The 21,732-nt window shown below is 34.7% G+C and overlaps 2 protein-coding genes across 3 annotated transcripts; one reads left to right on the forward strand and one right to left on the reverse strand.

Moving 5' to 3' along the window:
• Positions 1 to 7,204: 7,204 nt before the first annotated feature.
• On the reverse strand, positions 7,205 to 11,707 carry LOC110769664 (uncharacterized). 2 transcript variants are annotated; one of them, XM_021973687.2, is made up of 3 exons: positions 11,474 to 11,707; positions 8,783 to 8,872; positions 7,205 to 8,012 (listed from the first exon to the last, which is right to left on the reverse strand). In XM_021973687.2, exon 3 carries the CDS (start codon positions 7,978 to 7,980, stop codon positions 7,696 to 7,698), a length of 285 nt encoding a protein of 94 aa, XP_021829379.1. In that variant the 5' UTR covers positions 7,981 to 8,012; positions 8,783 to 8,872; positions 11,474 to 11,707; the 3' UTR covers positions 7,205 to 7,695. The 2 variants fall into 2 exon arrangements, with proteins under 2 accessions (XP_021829379.1, XP_021829380.1); XM_021973688.2 differs by lacking the exon at positions 8,783 to 8,872 and having other exon boundaries at positions 11,474 to 11,703.
• Positions 11,708 to 16,215: 4,508 nt separating this feature from the next.
• On the forward strand, positions 16,216 to 21,022 carry LOC110769661 (Serinc-domain containing serine and sphingolipid biosynthesis protein). Its single transcript, XM_021973685.2, has 7 exons — positions 16,216 to 16,370; positions 16,704 to 16,939; positions 17,192 to 17,431; positions 18,389 to 18,500; positions 18,594 to 18,768; positions 20,037 to 20,277; positions 20,517 to 21,022. The coding sequence occupies exons 2-7, from the start codon at positions 16,756 to 16,758 to the stop codon at positions 20,804 to 20,806; spliced, it is 1,242 nt and encodes a 413-aa protein (XP_021829377.1). The 5' UTR covers positions 16,216 to 16,370; positions 16,704 to 16,755; the 3' UTR covers positions 20,807 to 21,022.
• The last annotated feature ends 710 nt before the right edge of the window (positions 21,023 to 21,732 follow it).

Raw genomic sequence — 21,732 nt, forward strand, 5'->3', positions numbered from 1 at the left:
TTAATTTCAGTGCGTATTGATGTATTTTTTGTGGTTGGATATGACTTGATTTAAGTTGTATATAGTTCAATGGTTGCATTTTTTAACCTTTTTGCTTTTATTTTGTTCAGAAATTCTAGTTCATATGTTTTTTTGTACCTTTTAGTGTTTTGTTGTTGAGTTGCAAGGCCTGGAAAGTGGCCCTGGTTTTAAGATTATGTAATTAGATGAGTTTCTTGTTTGGCTTGAAATCCTAACCATGATTTTGGGAGGATAAACATGTGAAGAAAAAAAAACGAGATTATGATAAGACTATCCATTTGTGTAAAATAATTGGTACTAAATGGGGCTCTGTTTAGAACTCACAGATAATCTTAAATTTAACTTGGGTTTTGAATTTCTCTTGCGTTTGCAATTGAATTTCTTGTTTTTATTTATGGATGTGCCTTGTGCAGGTTTTACATTTGCAGAAAGTCGACGCTCATGTCAACACTATCCATGAACTCTCAGTTGTAATGTCAATTGATTACTCTAAATCAGTCAATGAAGTCCACCCAAGCTTGAGTGATCACTCCTCTACTCATTCCAAGAACTCTCAGGTTTTACATTTGACTTACCATTTGGCTCTCATTCTGACTGTCTAATTTGTTAATTTGGCATCTGCAAATTTGTTAAAATCGCCGTCTGTGAAGTAATTAGGCGATGATATAACTACATACTTGCTGCATTTGTTAAATCAACTCCTGTTTCTGTCACGAGATACTTGAAATATTCCAAATCTGTATACTTATATCTCAACTTTTGGAGTTAGAGAATATAGCACTCTTACTCCAGGTTGGCATTATTCTATTGATCTATGATTCTCATTGTTTCAAGTTAAGTAATTATATTATGTAGCCCTATATTAATAATCCTTTCATTATTGGTAATGTTATCTGAATTGTATATCTCACTATTTCATTATTTTGGCTTGTTAAGCAGTTTCCTAGGCCATGGAAGTGGTTCTAAAGAAGCTACTCCTAGTGGTAAAAGTTGAAGAAATGCAGAGGAAAATTGGTAATGATGAATGTATAGCTCTATATACATATGGAGAACTTGACTTGAAGGATAATTAGGTATAGGAATTTTGGTGTATTATTGTAATTAGGCTTGCAGCTTGCAGCTAGCAGTCTTGGAGTACTTTCATTTTTTAGATTTTATTTTGTTCTATTGTACTCTTGATATTCTGTTTATGAAAGAAACAATTTTTGAGTATATATATGTATGGTGTGGGTAATAGCATATTTGAGTATATATTTCTGATACCATTTGAAACAAGAAAAAAAAGACTAAAATATAAAATTACGTCAGTTTTATAGTTAATAACCGTCGTCTTAGAGTTAATAAACGACAATATTTCAAGAAACCGTCGTCTTTACATTTAATAGATGACGGTTTTTAAAACAAACCCGACGTTTTGGATATAATAAACGACGTCTTTACATATAATAGACGACGATTTTCTGAAAGAACCGTAATCTATTACATGTAATAGACGACAATTTTTAACAGAACCGTCGTCTATTATATATAATAGACGACGGTTCTTTCAGAAAACAGTCGTCTATTATATGTAATAGACGACGGTTATTTTAAAAACCAGAGTCTATTACATGTAAAGACGACGGTTAATTACCGTCGTAGTTTGACATTCAAAAAGATGACGGTCGATTTAACGACGGTTTGAAAAAGAAAAAGACGACGGTGTTTTCCCGTTGTCTATTTCAATTTTTGTAGTAGTGTGTAATTTTCCTTTTATATTAATAATCTTTCTAAAAATTACAGTAAAGTACGATACAACTTATCCCGACTAGATCTCCTTATATCAAAGATCAAGTGTTGGTCCTTCAATTCAACATTCAACTGTGTTGGTCCTTCAAATTTGGCATTCAAAGGTTTTGTTCAAATAATGTGAAACAACTATAGGATTTCTCACAGTGTGCACTCTATTTTTCCCGAACCAAACAAGTGAACCAAATGAAACTTCACATTTCTCATTTCTTTTATGTTCGTTTGCAAAACCCAAGGGAAGGTATCGTATAGCAGTATAGCTCAGAAGCTTAAACAGATCTGAAACAGAACAATTAAGATAGAGAAGTAGATTTAAGCAATATTTGGTTTAAAGAAAATTTAACTGATTAAAACACTAAGGCATTGGGGTTCCATTTTTAACATAAGCATGCAACTCTTATTAATTTGATCTACAAAATATTTTTCATTGTAATTATTCAAAATAATTAAAGCTCTTTTTAATTTCCTTTAGAAGTATTCTAAGCATAACTTGTACCATTGGCAACAAGCTATCAAAAAATAATCTTCATCCAAATTCTATTAATCTTAGTAATTCTCTCCTCTTTTAAAAGCATGAAAGTTTTTACTACACAATGGTAAAAACATGATTGAACCCATGAAATAGATTATCAAACATTCATCAATTAATTAAAAAGAAAACTACAAATTCACATTAAAACTTAAGTTTGGATCAAACTAATAAAAATTACACACTCTTATTAAAAGCTTTCTCCCTAGCCTTAACTAGGGAGTTAGTTCCCCATAAAATAAAACTAAAACAGAAATTTAGAACTACAAAGATGGAGGAAGGAGAGAAAGCTCAAGAAGTTGTGGAGCTTGGTATGATTTTCCATCTGCAGCAACGCTCAATTTATAGGAATGGGAGCTGCTCTTTGTTGCATCAATTGTATTTTGCTATGAATAAACAAATTCTCACCACTTGCTGCCAGCCCACAATCAGATGGCCATACATTTGTTTATTATCTTCCAAGTGCCTTTGTCTATACAATTCCCTCTATAGTGTTGCAGACTCCTCTTCTTTATTGGCAACGTCCCATTTTCTAATGAACTCTAGCGTATTTTGGGACACTATAACTTTAGAATTGTTTGGTTCTGTCACAATAACCTTATAAGTTGTATTGCCATTTCCTACATTTGTTACAAGTTACAACCCTTTCAAATATTTTTATATTTATTGTTTTATAATCCTTATATAAAACAATAAAGGATGGGTAGTTCAAATCAGAAGATGACCTTTAGGCATTGATATTTAGATTTAATAATCTTTTTCATGTAGCCCTTGTTATAATGTAATGAGTAGATTGATATAATCTTATTGTGTGGCATAATAAATCAAACCAGGGTCAATTGCTCGGTTTGGATCAATATGACCTCTTTCCATTGCTAGAGGTGAAGCAAGTTGAAGATCACTATCTAAAATCAGGCTAAAATTATTATCTAAATAATTTGCAGTGGTTATAATGGCTAGCCTATAGCAGCATGACTCCATTTTGGGTGTGCTCTTAGCATAAGTGCAACCACCCCTGCAACATAAGGGTGTTAACTCACAATTGTACTTGCCAATTAGTAGTATCACAAGACAAGTACAAGGTCGTACCCACTAGGACTAAGAAGTTAAACTTAGTTACGTACTTAGATTACCCAATTCAAGAAAAACAGGAAGTTGAATCTAAAACATAATTTAATGTGAGAGTGATTGTGATTATGAAAACAAATTAAGCGAAACGAAAATGCAAACAAAAGCGAAGTAAACAAGTGTAACAAAAAATAGTCTTAAGGGTTGGAAAACAGATTTGGAGACTAGGGTATTTGATTCACAATAACAATCAAATTCTAGGTTATAAGGATTCAAGTGACAAGTCGAATTCATATTCAAAGATTGATTCTAGCTAAAGTATGATTAAGCCATGGTGTTTCGTCCTAACCTTGTATTCCTAATTCCCTAATTAAGTCCTTGTTGTCAAACCTAAATCAAGCATTATAAATCCATTAAGCATAGAAGAATGTCCTTGGTTTTAAACAACCAAGCATGTATCTAATCCTTGTTGACGAATGTCCATACATACTCTTCCTATTCATAGTTCAATTCGAATTAAGATATATGGTGTCTACTCTTAATTCCAACCAAGATAGCTAACATACAAGTTTTAATGGTGATTAATCATTCAAACAAGCATATTAACTTATAAGCATAATGAATAAGAACCAGAATAATCTTGAATCAAACTTAAAACTTGAAACTTATAAACCCAGAATATTCATGTTAGGTTACATCGAAACCCTAGATATGAATTCGAATGTAGCTACTCATAATGCCAAAATAACATAAGCAGAATTGACAAAACATAATGAATACAATAAGAGTAAAAAAATCATTTTTATGAAGTTCTTATGGTGTCCAATGCTTCTCCAAGAGCTTCTCCATGTCTAGAAGGATGTATGAAGGTTAATGAGGTGATTTGGGATGAGTTTGGGTGAGTGGTGATGGCTGAGAAAAGAAATTCGTGGGGAAATGACACAGAGGATTGCTAGGACAATTTTGGTGAGTTGGGGTTGTTTAGAGTTTTGGGTTGATTCCTAGAGTGTTTGGGGTTGTGGGAGTGTTTGAGGGTGATTTCTGAATGTATTTGATGAATGATAGGAGTGTGAAGGATGGATGAATTGTGGGAGTGTAAATCCCTAGATGTAGTTAATGAATGATGGGAGTGTGAATCCCTGGATGTGATTTTTCATTTTGGTGTGGAATGGAAGTGGTATTTATAGGGAGAAGGAAATGGGAAATCTAAATTGGATATTGCCTCTACCAACAAAATCAATTTCACCAACTTTACCTAACACACCAATGTTATTGAAAATCAGTTTCTTTTCTTATTTGGATGTTACACTTCATCTTCTCTGCTCACCAACAAATCCCACTAGCAAAAACAATAGCTCGTGCATAGCTTAGCATGACCAAGCAACAATTAGCTCATGCTTAGGTCAGAATGACCAACAATTTTGTGGGCTCATAACTTGGGTTTCCCTTGAACAAATGATGACTTTGAGCCCTCCAACTTGAAGTTCAGAATGTCATCTTTCCAACCACATATCATTTGGGCCAATCCAAGGTCAGATGAAGATGTTAGGTCCAAAACAAGTTGCTAACTCAGTCTCCAGTTTTGCAAGTTTTTGCACTATTTTACATCTTTTTCTATCCAAAGCCACCAATACTACCTAAAGCTAAATTAACTGAATGACGAATACAAAAGAAATTAAAAACATAAGTTCAACTCAAAAACATAACCAAATCATAAGCTAGAAGGGTACGAAATGATACACAATTATGCACTGATCAGATGGCAAGCTATAGATGTTCCAAATGACAAATTGTAGTGTTTCGTCTGCAGATTAAAATTTCTGCAATGATCTCTTCGATTATCAGGACTCCAACCACCTACAATTAGTAGCCTTGGTGGGATTATATCCAGCTTCAAAATGCCTGAATAGATTTTTGAAGAACCTCTTGAAGAAAATTCATACATACTAGGTGCATGATCTATATTCATAATTGTCTGCTGGAACTCCATTGTCGCCAAAGGTTCATTGGTTGATTTCATATAATTTAGCACCTTTAATGACTCTTTTGCTTTGATGATAATACAAGAACATGGAGTGTCTGTTAAATTAAATTTGTCTGCAACAAGTATAGCTCCTTTAATTGTTGAAGAGGTGATAGTAGATATTTGATCATGAGTTTATCCTAATTCACTTAAGATGATTCAATTAGATTTTCCATATAATAATTGAGACGAATTACATGCTGATAGGGTTTCTTCATATATTAGAAGTAAGTTTTTTATCCGAACGGATCTTGAAAATGTAGACCATCCAATGATTCTGAAACCATTTCCTAGAGTAAAACCAACGATCACCAACAGTTATAACCCACGGAAATCCAATTATTTCCTGCTGCACATACAACAACTATGTCTTTTTCCATAGCAGAAAATGATGATCTTGCAACAGCATAAGAATACATCGGTTTCTGAAAGTCAACAACAGAGAGGCAAATCACATCAACACCATCTATTATGGCTTGTTCCATTGCAGCCATTAAATCTATATTAGTAATGGTGTCAACCCAAATTACCTTGTAAATAGCAATCTTTGCATGTGGTGCAACACCTTTCGTTGTTCCTTTAGCATAACCAAAATACGACACTCCCATCTACAAATTTCCCCGCAACAATGGTGGAAACAAATGTCCCATGGCCCTTTGTGTCTCTAGAAGAATTCATTTTTATTTCAAAGCTGGTATTGTGGTTTAGTACCTGGCTCCTATAAGCTTTAAGTTACACATTGAGGACTTAAATTCTTCCCCTTCCTCACATGAACCCTTCTATTTACTCATATTTGTAATGAGAGATGTTCCATAGCCCGGTAGGTGAACTTAAGGAGAGAAATTCAGGTGTATAGGTGCTTAACGATGTTGTAATTTGACCACAATCTGCTGATACAAATCCTTGGTACTTCTTTATAGTATCTAGTTCTTCTAGTGATAGAACAACACTAAAACCATGTAAAACAGTCTCGTATGTGTATAAAAGTGACGGTGAAGATCGATACTAGTCATCAAACGATGTGAAATTTGTAAATTTAAGGGAATCAATAATGGCAAGATAGCAACAAACATATGAAAAATAAATAGTAAGGAAGCAATTATTTTGGTTCTAGAATGATTGAACTACAATTTTGGTCTTCATGTTTTAACCTTTTTTTTAGTACAAGGTATAGTTTAAACTAAAGGGGAGGGGGATTTCTCTTACACACACAGCTAAGGTGTCATGGGGGTTCGAACCTGAGACCTCTTGTTTGCAAGTCAAGACTCTTTTCCACTGGGTTAGACCCGTTCCGTTACCTTATGTTTTAACATGAAACATATAATTGGTTCATGAGATTTAGATTTATCAATTTGGTCCCTACATTTTAAGTCATTCACAACTCTAGGACAATTATGAAACTCCATCAGTACTTTAATATACATCAAGTGATTGTTTTTCTAGTACTTGATATGCATAAAGCGCCTCTCTATATTTATTTCGTACCATAAAATGTATGACAAATTGGTTATAATCATAGAAAGAATTCCAATATCACCAACAGTTGAAGAATCGAGGATCTAATACAAATCTTGTTAGCTTTACTCAATAAAAATACGGAAGGCACAGAGAGTTGCTACAATGTTATGGTCGCTAATTATAATGTTAACTGTAATATTATTAGTACTTTCTTGTTGTCAATTGACAAGTCTCTTCAAATATATAAGAGGTTAAAAAGGGCAAGAAACTTGACATTCTTTGTACAATTTTGAACTAGAGTTGGAACACATCACAACTAATGTAAATAAAATTTTGATATCAAAGATAGAAATGTATACATAATTCAACATACATGTGTAATATAATGAAAACTAAAACTAAAAACGACTCGAGTTACAAGCCCCTTACTATATATAATAATATTAAAATAGCTAAACCTAAAATAGCTGTACTTACAAGCCTCTTACTCTTATCTCTGCTAGCCGCACTCAGCTCCTATGCAAAAACATGGTTCCAGTCCAGCTCACATTCCTTTACAGAAATAGACTTTCAAGCGAAGCAGATAATCTGATAACACCATGCTTTAGTTTCTTTGAATAAAAATAATCATTATGGTAAAACCAGTGTTTCCATACTACAAATATTATGCATATATGACCCAATCAATCAGTTCACGAACAAATATAAAACCCACTACAATTTAGTAGTATGATTTAAATTGGCAATCGACTCTAATCAAAGGAACCCAAGAAAAAAGAAACTTAGGGAAATCATTATCATCTACATGCTAAAGAATTTTCAATTTTCCATGGGCCACTGAAGTCTTTGCATGCTCCAAACGACACAACGCTTTTTGAGTTCCACTCAACCCAGAACATGTTGGACTGGCTCCTAAAGTGACAGCGAAGTAAAGATAAACAGTGCAGAGGAAAGTCAGGAGTGCTAGGGCCGTTAAGAGGAAGCGGTGCCGCTGAAATAGAGTCGACCAGCTACCCAACTCATTTTGTGAGAACTGCTTTCTGAATGAGGCTGACTTCCGAACAGGAGAAGACAAAATGCTGTCAAGAACCATGGTATAATATGTACTGGCCTTGCTCAGACTACCTGAAGTTTGCACAAACTTGTGGTCATGATGACAGGTAAGAAAGCCAAATTTTCATCATTAGGAGAAAGTGTTCACAGATTCATTGATATTACAAGCAAGGTTACACAGATTGAGGACACAGTTAAACGCAGAGATAAAGGGGGTACAGTTAAGGAAAACATGACCATACTAGCACGACTATCTTCAGTTATAATCAACAGTCACATTCATACTTGAAGAAGGATGTAGCAAAAAAAGTCAATAAAGTGAAATTATCAAACCATTCTTTGGATGAGAGAAACGCCAACAAGAAACAAGTTTTAACAAATGCTGAAAACAAATTACTGAATTTTATGCCACGAAGACCAACTAAACAAAGGGATTAACCTACTAAATCATAAATCAAAAGGTATAGTACCATTGACAGACCAACATTATTTATGTACAATCAAGGATGTCAATTGGGTGGACTAGCTGAGGCTCAGCCCAGCAAAAATGAGCCTAGCCCAAAGGGTTCGAACTCAGCCCATCAGGCTTCAGGCTGAGTTCAAGCACTATTCAGGTTTGAAAGGTCGAGAAGTATGAATTTTAAAAAAATTGCACATCATGTAGCTTGAATTCACAACCTCTAGCACAAGATAAAAAAGTTCAACCATCATCCAAAGCCAAATCTTAGTTAGAATGGTAATATAATATATATATATATATATATATATATATATATATATATATATATATGAACATAAATTCTATAAAAAGAGTATAAACAAAAATAACAAGCAATACGTACTGATTGGAAATGCTTATGGGAGGGCTAAAACACTCTTGAAAAGTGCTTCTGGGTTCTCATAGCACTTTGTAGTGCTTTCTGGAGAAGCACCTGCCAGAAAGCATTGAAAAAGACTTACAATACAAAGAATGCTTTAAGTCCCCAGATATACATCATGAAGAACATCTGACCTCAATTTAAAAACTGAAATATAAATAATTCTGCCTTGAAGCAAGTTTATAATGCGATACATTTTTCTGAAGACAATAATATAATGAAGGACCTGTAGCATTAACAAATACTTTCCAATAGAATTTGTGTGAGTTTGTTCTTGGAAATTTTCCCTCGAATTAGTCCAAATTTTCCATAAAATAGCCTATTGGCTAGTAGCGAACTGAAACACAATGAAAGATCGTATTGGCTCAACAAAATGATGATTTTATGCCTTGACAAAAAGTGGTTCTCCTTGAAAACAGCAACTGCAAAATGAGAACCATACTTCTGGAAAATGTACTAGAAAGCAAGCTACAGTTCTCATGCACAACATCTTGCAATGTGTAAAGCAACAAAATTTTTGCAAAAGCATACTGACTAGCACATGCACTAAAGGCGAACTTTCAAGGAAAATTACAAGTAGCAAATGACATCAATTTTACAATGAAACTTGCTTTTCTCCAACTTTACTGAAATCCTCCAAGAACCCACGGAATACATTCATAATAGCTTTTAATATGTTCTTCTTGACTAAGAATAATGCAAGAGATCAGGAAGGGCAATGCCAATTTGATTATGTACACCAGAAATGTGAACAATACAGCACACATACATCTACCAAAATAAGAAATTAAGACCTGACAAGGTCCAATGCAAGAAGATAAAAGCACCCATGCACAAGAATGACTACTCTCCTAACATGTCCATAAAAGTTCAAAACTTTACGGATGGATGGAAGCTTGGCATCTTAATATTTGCAAGAGCAAAACGTTTGGCTCAGCATGAAAATAGAATTAGAACTAAAACCCAAACCAAACCCTACCAAAAATAAGAACCAAGTTCTGGAAAGAATATTAACTTGAAATAATGGCTAGTTACATGAGTATGAGATTCTACTTTTCAAAGGCACCTTAACTATAATAAACTTCTGAAAAATGAAGATGCAACACTGTGTGCAGTAAAATCAGATGGAATTGCAGGAAGAAGCAAAAAAAAAAATTGTCTGCCCCATTGCATAACCAAAATTGAAGCGATTTTTAAAAGCATATGTAGTCTTACCATGAGAATCAAATACTCTTTTGAAATTTTCTCCAAGTATAGTTGAAATTTCTTAAGGTTTGTTTGCAACATAAAACTGAGTTCAATTCATTATAATTGTCAAAGCAGCTCCTTAGTCTATTTAGTTACCACAAAATCAAGCCTATTTGTCTCCTTCTAAGTGAATGCTAACCCAACTACCAAGTAAGCCTGCTTTCAAGCAAGACTTTAAAAATGATTACCTACTGTTTAGCTTATTGAGTAAACAAGATAAGCTAACGTCTCTTTGTTGCACAGTGGCTGGCTGTACTGTAGTTTTTCTTTTTCTTTTTTTAATTAAAGAACTTATGTTTCAAATCAGAAAATAAATATTATTATTATAATACCAATCCAATGTTGATAAGTTAAACTCAATAAAAAAGCCCAGTAACCCCACTTCAAATCCCCAAGTATACCCAGTAAGAATATATCTGATAAACAATAATTACTACACACAAATGAACATGCACTGTCAACTCAAACAGGACCAGGAAGGTATCAACCACTGATGATGTATATGACACAAGAAAAAAGTTGTCAATCATATATATTTTAAAGGCCATTTAAAAAAAAAATTATATATATGTGTATATATTTTGAAGGATTTCAGACGAAATCAAATCCACAAATCACCAGCCCTTCATCACTACACAACCTGCTTATCATTCTTAATTTACTAGTTTTTAGTTCCATCATGATTAACATTATAACTATATCAATAATATACATTATAAGGAAAACAATATCATGAAAAAAGGAAAATTCATCCCATTATAAAATTAGAACTCAAATCCGTGAAAAATATACTGTGCCTAGACAAAAAGTTAAAAATAAACAAAATATATTCATAGCAGCACCATGCACTAAAGCTCATTGTTGCCATCAAACTACACACATCACACATTTCTTGACATCAATTCAGAAAAAATTAGCCAATTTACTGTGTTCTGTGAGATCCCAGCAGATCGTACCGCAAAATATAGAAGGTACAGCATTATCAGTGCTCTGAAGGCGTTAGAAAAAGAATTTAAAAGCTATAATCATGGGGGCATTTATCATTTCTTTTTCTTTTTTCAGTTTTTCAGTAGATTATCAATAATTCAGCTATCCTTCTCAAATGGGTTCAATCCAAATCAAGAGTTGACCTTCTACCTAAGCTTTTCTCATAGAACCTAATCCAGATCTCCTTTCCCTTTCACGTTTCCTGATGATACAATTCTAATATCTCACATGAAAAACCCCATTTCACATTTATAACCCAAAACAATCCAAATCATGTCATTCTCGTAAAACCCATATCCATAAAACAACAAATACAAAGAAACAAGAAGGAAAAAAATTGAAAAACAAAACACAACCCATATAAAAGCAGTAGCTCAGATCTGAAGGGAAATGAAAAAGGAAAAGATGTGGGAAACTTACAGATGAGGCAAAATTCGATTGGATCAAAAGGAGCTTGATGGGTATTCTACGTTTGGTCTTCTTTTTTTTTTTTTTCTTTTCTTTTCGTTTCTTCTCGTTTCTTTTGGGGTCTGTGTCTCCTTCTTCTTCTCCTTCTTTATATGATGTTTCGGTTTGAAGTTTGGAGAAGAGATGAGGAGGAAGTGGCCGTCCGGTCCACGGTGTTTTGACCACAAATAGAATAAATTTGCTGATTGCGTGCGCAGGTGTCACTCGTTTTGTGTCTTTTCTACGCGCTCAAGGGCCGTTAATTATCATAGAGGGCGTTAGGCGTTAGTCAGTACCTTAAACGGTGCGTTTTGGTTTGTTACCTATGAGGTGTAGTCCAATAAAATTGGCAAAATTTTAAAATTGAAATCGCATGAATATACATACAATTTGAGTTAGAGGTACGTTTTGTTTTTTCATCATTGAGAAATTTTATTAGATAAACTTCAACGGTACAATCAAAGAAAAGCTCATAAATTCAACATAATCGAAATCCTAAACAAACCTTACCACCGCTACTTGAAGAAGAGCTGTCGCGGCCACACCCACCACTGCATCCATAACAGATATTGAGAAAATATGATTTTCAACGATCTATTTGCACATAAGAGTGAACAAATAAACGAAAACAACAACCCTACCAAAGAACAATTTGGTTATTTGCAGCAACCTCCGTAAAAAATAACGTATAATTAAATTTAGAGAACATGAGCGGTATTAGAGAGCAGGTTTTGGGAAAAAGATTTGATTGAGAATATAGACTAAAACGGGTGATGGGGAACTTCAATCTAAACATGGCTCAAAAGAAATCATCACAATGGACTTTTTATCTTTTTATTCAAAACGCCATAGTGGACTTATTTATGTAGAACAGATGGCGGAAGCAATTGAAGAGGAGTTGCAGCAATGCGAGCAAAGGCAAATCGAGTAAGCTGCAAATTTGGGCTCTGAGCTCATAATCTGGCCCATGACATGTCAATTCAAAGAGAATGGCGTTATGAGTAAAACTCATCTCTTCACTATGACATATGGGCTTTTTGGGCATCCGAGATCATTTACTAGCACGAAATTTAGTTTTAAAGTTTTTACAGTTTTTGGAAACTTTGTTATTTTCCTATTTTAATTCCTTTGTTATTCCTAGGGTTTCTAGGTGTATTTAAACATACCTTACCTGTGGTTAGAGTTATGTTTTGTTATTCCGATTTATCAAATAAACCTAAGGTTCTCTCATATTTCCTGGTGGATTCCAGAGTTATATGTTTTAAACTAAGGTTTTAGCCAAGCAATTGTCATGCTACATCAGTTCGCATCAGAATAAGTATGACCGGCCCGGTGAACAACCAGGATGGAGGTGATAGGACACGTGGCACAGGGGAAGTTGTTACTCGTGCTGAGTTTGAGACCAACCAAAACCCTCCACTGCGACCTAATGGAGGTGCCCACGTACAACGTCCTATTGTTGGGAGTGACAACGAGTCTTAAGAAGAACTACAGGAATAGCCCCCGATCGCACCTAATCAGAATAATCGTAACCAATACATGGACGATTTTCAGATTAAGGCTGATATCCCATACTTTAATGGCCACCTACAAGTTGAAAACTTTCTTGACTGGTTGATACAGATGCTACACATAAAGGATGTACAGATGCTACACAAGTTGAAGACTTTCATAAGATATGAATAAGAAAGTGGCAAAAAATAAAAAATTTACATCTCCTCTTGGCCGGGAATTTTAACACATTAGCAAAATTCGATGACATCTCCTCTTAAAACTGAATTTAAGGTAAAAGTTAGCAATTTCCTCCCCAAGAGAACGCTGCCACTTGAAACAAGACAATCTTCCATCTGTATAAAATGGATCAAAAATGCATATTAAAAGCAAATCATTCAATCACAATGGAAACAAAAACATAACATTCAATCACAACTGAAACCAATTTCAAAACATAAATCAATTCCAAAATTCATAACAAAAATCAATACCAAAATAGTTTCAGAAACCAATACCAAAACAAGTTCAGACATATTTACAGGCACTACAAGTATCATACACATACATTTATAGGCACTACAACAAATAGAGTGCATAAATGTAAAACTGCAGTATGATATACATTTTTTAATAGAAGAAAAAAAAAATTATGATATACATCATTTAAGAGATGAGCTTGAAGTTTGCTGAGTTATATATACCTCTAAGAAATCTATCTGTGGTTTCTCCAGTGAAGGACTACCTTCAAGAATCCTATCTTCATACAGATTGTTGGCTTTTCTAAATGACCCAATTCTTCATATAGCAAACTTTCACAAGATAGTACCATTGCAAAATTAAAGTTCACTTTCATGCACACAATTTCGTACTACTCAATTGCAATATAAAAGTTATTATAAACATGGATGAAGTGAATGTGTGTCTTGGTAGGCAAATAAAAATACAAATAAGGATATCATCAATAGTGCATTTGGCATTGTTCAAACAGTTAAAGAAGCACAGTCTCAGAGAAGAAGAAGAGCAAGACAATGGAACTGGATAAATGCAAGAGGTGTCAACAAACCTTCAAGTTTTCCAAGAACTCTTTTCACGACACCAACACAACCTTGGCATATACCAACCTTGAGGACTGTAGAAAATTTACAAACTCCACAATCACTTTTAGAGATATCCTCCACCTCAAGACATAATCCATTTATGTAGTTCATTCAAAAATCACATCCCAGAATAGAACAAAAAAAATTCAGATCATTGAACCAAATAACTGTGCTTCTTCAATTGTTTTTGTCATAATAAAAACCTAACTCAGTAATCAAATTCAATAAGCAAAAGAAAATCTTCAAAATCATTGTAGACTGGACAAGCTTCAAGCATAATATTCCTTAAGACAAATTGAGAAATATTTGTTGCACAATCCCAAAATTTTGGTTCAAAAAGTTATTGTATAATCCCACTGAAATAACATTCTCTACACAAGCTGAAAATATTAATTGTAAACATAGAGTAAAATTTTAAATTAAACCCACAATTATGTTTCAACAAATTTCTATACAATCTCACCCAAATTTGACTTGCAGGGACTTGAACTCACATCAAGCACCAAAAATCTAAACCCATATATGAAATTGAAAGAAGGAGAAGAAAACCCATATATGTAGGAGAAAAGCTGAGCTGGCTACCTGAGACGCCATCTCTAAGCATGGAGGTCGAAAGAGGTGACAAAGAATGAGAATGGAGGTGGAAAGGGTGAGGTCGTCATCGCTGATGTGGGTTAGGGTTTCTGAGGAGGTGACAGTGACCATCGCCGAAGTGGGTGCGAGCGAGAGAGAGAGAGAAGAGAGGAGAGGAGGGCTGAGTGAGTGAGATAGAGAAATTGTGAAAGAGGATTTGAGAGAGCTTAGAACGACTAAACAAAAGTGAAAGATGAGCAATAGGCTATCAATATGGAATTTTTATAAGGAGCATTTGTAATTGGGTTTCAAAATAAGGATATTAGGCTGTGTTTGGCAGGCCTTGCTGTACTGGACTAGCTTAAATAGTACTTGAAACCCATGTTTGGTAGGGTAAGGGACTAACTTAAATGAGATTATATAGTCCAACAGTAAACAAAACCCCTCACTCGCTCCGCTAATTTAGAGAGGTTGAAAAGTGGTTCGCAATATAGTGCCCTCGCTAGATTGAACACACGAGTCCGAACTAATTCTTCTTCTTCTTAACCTGAAATTGAATTTTCTTTATTTGTGTTTTTAGTAAACCATATTCATTGAAGTCAGATCCTTGGCCTGAATCAACCACCCCCACCCCCCCCCCCCCCCCCCCCCCCCGCTCCAATCAACCCTTCAGACCACCACCATGAGTTTACCTAATTTCTGCAACTAAACAAACCCAAATCACCGACTGGACAAGATCGAAGAGGACATGTGTGGAAAACGCATTTGCTGAAGCCTTTGCCTAGGGCTTTCTCAATTGAATAAAAAGGAGTCAAGGGGGGAGAAGAAGAATTGGGGAAAAAGGGGATGTGGAGGTGGGTTCCGATGGGAATGAGAGAGAGAATCAGGGAGGTTTATGATTAAAGGAAAAAAAAAAATAGAGAGAAAAAAGGGTTGTGGAAGTGAGTTGCGATGGGAGAGAGAGAATGAGGGAGGTTTTTGAATAAAGATAACAAATAGAGAGAAAAAAGAAAAGAAAAAAAGAATGGGGAGGTTGGGTTGCGATGGGGGAGAGAGAGAGAGAGAGAATGAGGGAGGTTTCTTGTTAAAGAAAAAAAAAGATAAAAAGAATGGGGAGGTTGGGTTTCTGATTAAAGAAAAAGAAAATAAAGAGAAAAAAAAAAGATAAAAAGAATGAGGAGGTTGGGTTGGGTCTGAATCTGATGATTTTTTTATTTAACATAATTTTAGCCTTTAAAAAAATATCAGAATTTTAGATGTTTTCTTTTTATTATTGTTTTAAATCTAATTATTACAATAATTATTTTTTAGTTCAACACATCACCAAACATAGGTCTTCACTATTTTTACAATCCAACTTTTTAGTCTGACGCAGCACCAAACGTAGGTCAGGACTTAATCCAGCTTAGGCCAATCCGAGCCAATACTAGACAGTCCCAGGATTTAGTCCAGTCCATGCTAATCCACCGTACCAAACGAGCTTTTAGTGAATAAATTAGGTGAGCCAGGGTAAAGCCGCAAATTTCCCTTTTGTGGAAATATCTAAGAATAAAACCCGACCCGACCAACGTGGCGACTCAGTTGGACTTGAGACAAGGTCAAATAAAACAGTGGAAAATTCGAATCCGAACCTAAAAGCAAAAGTCTTTGTAGCTTTCATTAATCAATCTTCGCTCTCTTGCTCGTTGCTCTCCAATTTCCAGAAGGTAGTCGATCTTAATTCTTTACTATTAGAATTGTATGATCAAATTTCAGGAACAATTAATATGTATTTCATCAATTACATCATGGGTTTTGTATAAGTTTCTTTCAATCTGATCGAATTTCTCATTTTGTTTATGTTGTTTCTAGGGTTCTAGTTTTTTTGCAATACAGGTTTATAATTTCTTTGTTGAATTATTGAATTGAGCTGCAATCTCAAATAGGGCTTTGAATAAAGCTCAAGGCCTGGAACTTACATAAAATTTTCGTATTTAGTTGAAAATTCCATCAAGGTTTTGTATTTCATATGATAAAGTCTTGATTTTTTTATTTTTTAGGATTAATTTGCTTATTAAAGAGTGATCGGTGGGTGAGGCGTGAAAGAAGAAGATGTGGGCAGCTTCGTGCCTGGCGTCGTGCTGCGCTGCTTGCGCATGCGATGCGTGCCGGACGGTGGTGTCGAGTATCAGCCGCCGGTCTGCAAGGATTGCATACTGTGGGCTCTTTGCGCTTTCTCTGATCGTCTCATGGATTCTCCGTGAGGTCGCAGCTCCCCTCTTGGAAAAGATTCCTTGTAAGCCACCTCTTCCATCATTCCAAATATTAGGCTGTGGTGTTATGATATACTTGCTGTACTCTGTACAGATGTTTTGAATGTTTGGTAATGCTTTATAAGAAACTCATAATAACATTATGTCTTTAAATGGATGAAATTTTTTTGATTTCCCATGGAAGTTTGACTACAACTAGAGGATTGTTTGGTTCTTGGGTTTAGTGGTATGTGGTCTTGCATATGACACTGATCTCAGATTGGTTATTGATGCAGGGATTACTCAGTTTAATCAGACACATAACAGGGAGTGGTTTGAAACAGATGCAGTGCTTCGTGTTAGTTTGGGAAATTTTCTCTTCTTCACCACTTTAGCTGTTATGATGGTTGGCGTGAAAAGCCAGAAGGATCCCCGTGATAGTTTGCACCATGGTGGATGGATGATGAAAATTATATCCTGGTGCCTTCTAGTGATCTTCATGTTTTTCATACCAAATGAGATTGTTAGCTTCTATGGTAAGCACTATGTTTAAGAAAAAAATCAGATGCTAAACTTCAGTACATTTGTTGACCTTTCTTGACCTAGTTACTGCTAATCTCTGCCCGCAGAGACCAATCATCTTATTATTTCTTAAATTTTGAACAGACAAGAAATGTCATGATTGCGCTTTCTTTTCAAAGTAAATATATTTAGTATATCTCATGTTGTCACATCTGAACAGTATTGCATACATGCAACATGATTTTTTCTTTACATCAATGATAAACTCTTAATGATTTAGCACTTATTGCATTTGAAAATTCTTATTGCAATCAAAACAGTATATCATACTGTTGTGAGTTCAGTTTATTTAGTTATCATAATAGAATACCTTGTCTGTGACAACTAGTATGTCCTTGTCATCTGCTTATTTCTATTTCTTTCTGTGATCGCTTCGTGTACTTCAGCGGAATGATAATAGTGGTGATTTTCTGTTTTAGTGTAATCTTAGATTATTCACTCATCTTTTTATGTTTTCTATACTATTTTTGGACTCCTGAAAAATTTTCTATTGCTAAATCAAAATAGGCTTTACAAATTGGAGAACTTACTTATGGGCTTGCATATGTTGAACCTAGAGAATAGTAGCTAGGTTAGCACTCCAACATTGTTCTACATCCATCTGTGAATTATGATTCATTTTTGGGTATATATATATATATAGCTCTTAATTTTTTTTTAGTGAATTAAAATGTACCTAGGTTTGAGCATAGTCAAGCAGCTAAGGCATCAGTGTCTGGGCTATATTAGAGTATCCTGATGCTATAAAAGGTTTGTGGCCATGATTTGTCATGCAAGGAAACTGAGAAGTTTGGATTACTATTTAAGTCTCTTATGTTAATTTCTGAATTTAGTTTCATCTGTTAATTACATTTTTGGAAACTCTTTTCATTTGTGTGACTAAATTTGACAGTTAAATATCGTGTTTGCAGAGACAATTTCAAAGTTTGGCTCAGGATTTTTTCTCCTTGTACAAGTTGTACTTTTGTTGGATTTTGTTCATGGGTGGAATGACAAATGGGTTGGATATGATGAGCAGTTCTGGTTAGTTTATTATTTCCTCAAGTATCTACTATTTATTTTCACATTTCTACATTCTTATATTGATTTTAACTTGAATCTTCATCGTTTATATAGGTACATTGCTCTTTTTGTTGTTTCTCTTGTTTGTTATCTGGCAACATTTGTCTTCTCTGGACTTCTTTTCCATTGGTTTACACCATCTGGACATGACTGTGGGCTCAACACCTTCTTTATTGTCATGACTCTGATCTGTGTGTTCCTTTTTCTCATAGTCGCTCTGCATCCTGCTGTAAGTTTGTAAATTTCATGTTTCTTTCTTTATAGCAATTATAATCAGTTACCAAAAAAGGAAAAGAAAACAATAACACCATAATTGTATCTCATGTTTGCAAAGATACAACGAGAAGAAATAAAAAATGAAGAGGGATAATACAAGTTGTATAAGGCTGATATTGGTGATTATAATCCAAGAGATTGTTGGCTTATCTTTTACTGCTTCTATGAGGGCAGAGAGACTAGCTATAGATTCAGTGATAGACCTGTGTTGCAGAACACACAGAGGAAAAAAATATAGCCCTTGTTTTATTTCTTTTCTTTTTGGGCAACGACAAAGAAAGAGGCAAACAAGGAAGAGAGGGAGGAATCAGGAGGAAACCATGTTCTATTTCCATGGGACATTGCAAAGTCTGACTAGTTAAAACTGAAAATGATATATTAAATTGGGATTACATCGATTCATGCTTTGTATAGATGAGTTAACTATCTTCTTGGGCTAACCCAGAAGTATATCGCTCTCCAGATTATGGTCATCTGTTATAAGGCAATGCAGGTGATGAGTGAGGTTTTCATAAACTTGGTTCAGTTTACTATTTATCTCTTTATTCTGTTGAGAGCAGCATATGTATTCAATACTAATGGCATGTTTACTAATCCGTAATTAGATTAGGAGGAATTTAATTGAGGATGAATTTAATTGAGGAGGAGTTGGATTGAGGAGAATTTAATTGAGGAGTTGAAGTTGTTTACTAAATCATTGGAATTGGGGTAGGAGTGGTACTAATTACTAAAATGTACTCGTTGTTAGGTTAAAGTAGATGACAAATTTTAAAAATTTAAAATTGTGTGAGTATATAATGGGTAAAAAAGATGAATTCCTAATAGTTTAGTTCTCCAGGAATTAGAATACCACTTCCCACCCAAGAATTGAATTCCTCCAAAATCAGGAATTCAATTCCTAATTTTGTTTGGGCCCCACCTATTTTCAATTCCTTGATGTGAAGTAAATGCAGGAATCTTCATAGGGGGAATTCAATTCCTGATGAGAATTCCAATTAGTAAACACACCATAAATCTAGATTCTAGAACCGTACTTCCACTTAGCTTAAAAGAGTATATGTTGCTTAGCTTCTTGGTTGCACATATTTTGTATTGGTATAGTTCTTATTACACTTATACTCTGATGTTTTACATGTGTAGCCATGGTATGTTGATGTATGCAGGTTCATTCGTAATAATTCAGTATTATCATTTCTTAGTTATCATTTTTATGTTATACAGGTAAATGGCAGCATTTTGCCAGCGTCAGTTATATCTATGTATTGCACATACCTTTGCTACAGTGCACTTGCCAGTGAACCAAGGGAATATGAGTGCAATGGTCTTCACAAACATTCCAAAGCTGTTTCCACTGGGACCCTTACCCTTGGTTTGCTAACCACTGTTCTTTCTGTGGTTTATTCTGCTGTTCGTGCTGGATCTTCTACGACTCTCCTCTCCCCACCAAGTTCTCCTCGTGCAGGTAATTCTTGGCAGAACCTTTAAAACTCTTGTTTCAAGATATGCAATTTGTCTATACTAACCGAGAAAATTGTGCTTAGAACTGTCTTACAATTATTTTGTTTTTGTTTCTTGAACAATTGTATTTGATGTTTGGTTACATGAGAAAATTTTGAAGGCAAAAATATTAACATTGATAGGCTATCTAGTTTTGCTATACTACTAATATTCCTTTTTCTGTAAATTTATTGCCTGGTGAAGGTGCTGGAAAGCCTCTGCTTCCATTGGACAAGGCAGACGAACATGAAGAAAAAGAGAAGGCAAAGCCAGTATCATATTCATATTCGTTTTTCCACATCATCTTCTCTCTTGCTAGTATGTACTCGGCAATGCTTCTGACAGGGTGGACAACCTCAGTTGGGGAGAGCGGGAAGTTGGTTGACGTTGGGTGGCCATCTGTGTGGGTGAGGATTGTGACTAGTTGGGCAACTGCAGGTCTGTTCATCTGGTCTCTTTTGGCTCCTATTCTGTTCCCCGAAAGGGAATTCTGAACCCTGCCACCACCAAAATAGAGATAAAGGGTTTGCTCATCAGTGTCTCAAGTATATTTATTGTGTGTATGCATCTTCTATTGTACTTAAAATACTATCCGCTTTGTAAATAGAATGGTATGTGTTGACTTTTGGAATAACCAATTGTGCTTGGTAAACTACATGTTAATGAGCAAAACAGTATTATCAGTGATATCCCCAAAAGTTTCTTTATTAGATTTGATCTGTTTTCAATACTTGGCTTACCACTTGAGCTAGCCCTTGAGATTCTTACATGCACCATCTAGGTATGGATAAGGAAATGTCAAGCCTGGTTTTGGTTCTAGCCTCTGTTCCATTTCTTTTTACGCGGCCTTGTTCTCTCTCATCAGCAATTCTAACTATATGATTTGAAGATTGTGAAAACAAGCAAAGCCTTGGAGATTTCGATGCAAATAAAAGGATTTCTCCACTCCAATTCTCATGGTTTCTACGTTTGCAATTCCTAGGGAATTAGAACATATTTATCTTTGGTGAAGAGTGACCAACACCATTTTAGACAGGTTTCTAATTCTTTTTCCTTAAAAAGGATCAAGCAATTCAAAATGTCGCAACCGTCATTTAGATTTGGCGTTACCGATTTGGTTGATTCATGGAGGTTAAATTGATATAATGTTTAATTTTGGACCTGTTTGAAAACCATTTTAGTTTTCATTTTTTTGGTTTTTAGTTTTGATTTGTATAAAACTTAGTTTTGATTTGTATAAAACTGAAAACAGGAAAGTTTTTATTTTATTTTTATAAAGGCCAATTTGGGGAAGAGGGGAAACCGAGCCTTGGGACCTTGAAAATAATAAACTTGTTTAGTAACTCTTTTTCACTTTTCAAATAAAAGAAAATTTAAAAGTTGTTTAAAAGTTATTTGGTAACAATTTTCAATCTTACCC

The sequence above is a fragment of the Prunus avium genome, chromosome 3, assembly GCF_965620075.1.
Source record: "Prunus avium chromosome 3, drPruAviu1.hap1.1, whole genome shotgun sequence".
NCBI classification, from domain to species: Eukaryota; Viridiplantae; Streptophyta; class Magnoliopsida; order Rosales; family Rosaceae; genus Prunus; species Prunus avium.

Excerpts from the sequence above, each read along its gene's own strand:
- LOC110769664 (XM_021973687.2), bottom strand. The coding sequence starts at position 7,980 with ATGGTTCTTGACAGCATTTTGTCTTCTCCTGTTCGGAAGTCAGCCTCA.
- LOC110769661 (XM_021973685.2), top strand. The coding sequence starts at position 16,756 with ATGTGGGCAGCTTCGTGCCTGGCGTCGTGCTGCGCTGCTTGCGCATGC. Across the intron at positions 18,501-18,593 it reads GGATATGATGAGCAGTTCTG|GTACATTGCTCTTTTTGTTG; the intron begins GTTAGTTTATTA and ends TCGTTTATATAG. Across the intron at positions 20,278-20,516 it reads ACCAAGTTCTCCTCGTGCAG|GTGCTGGAAAGCCTCTGCTT; the intron begins GTAATTCTTGGC and ends TGCCTGGTGAAG.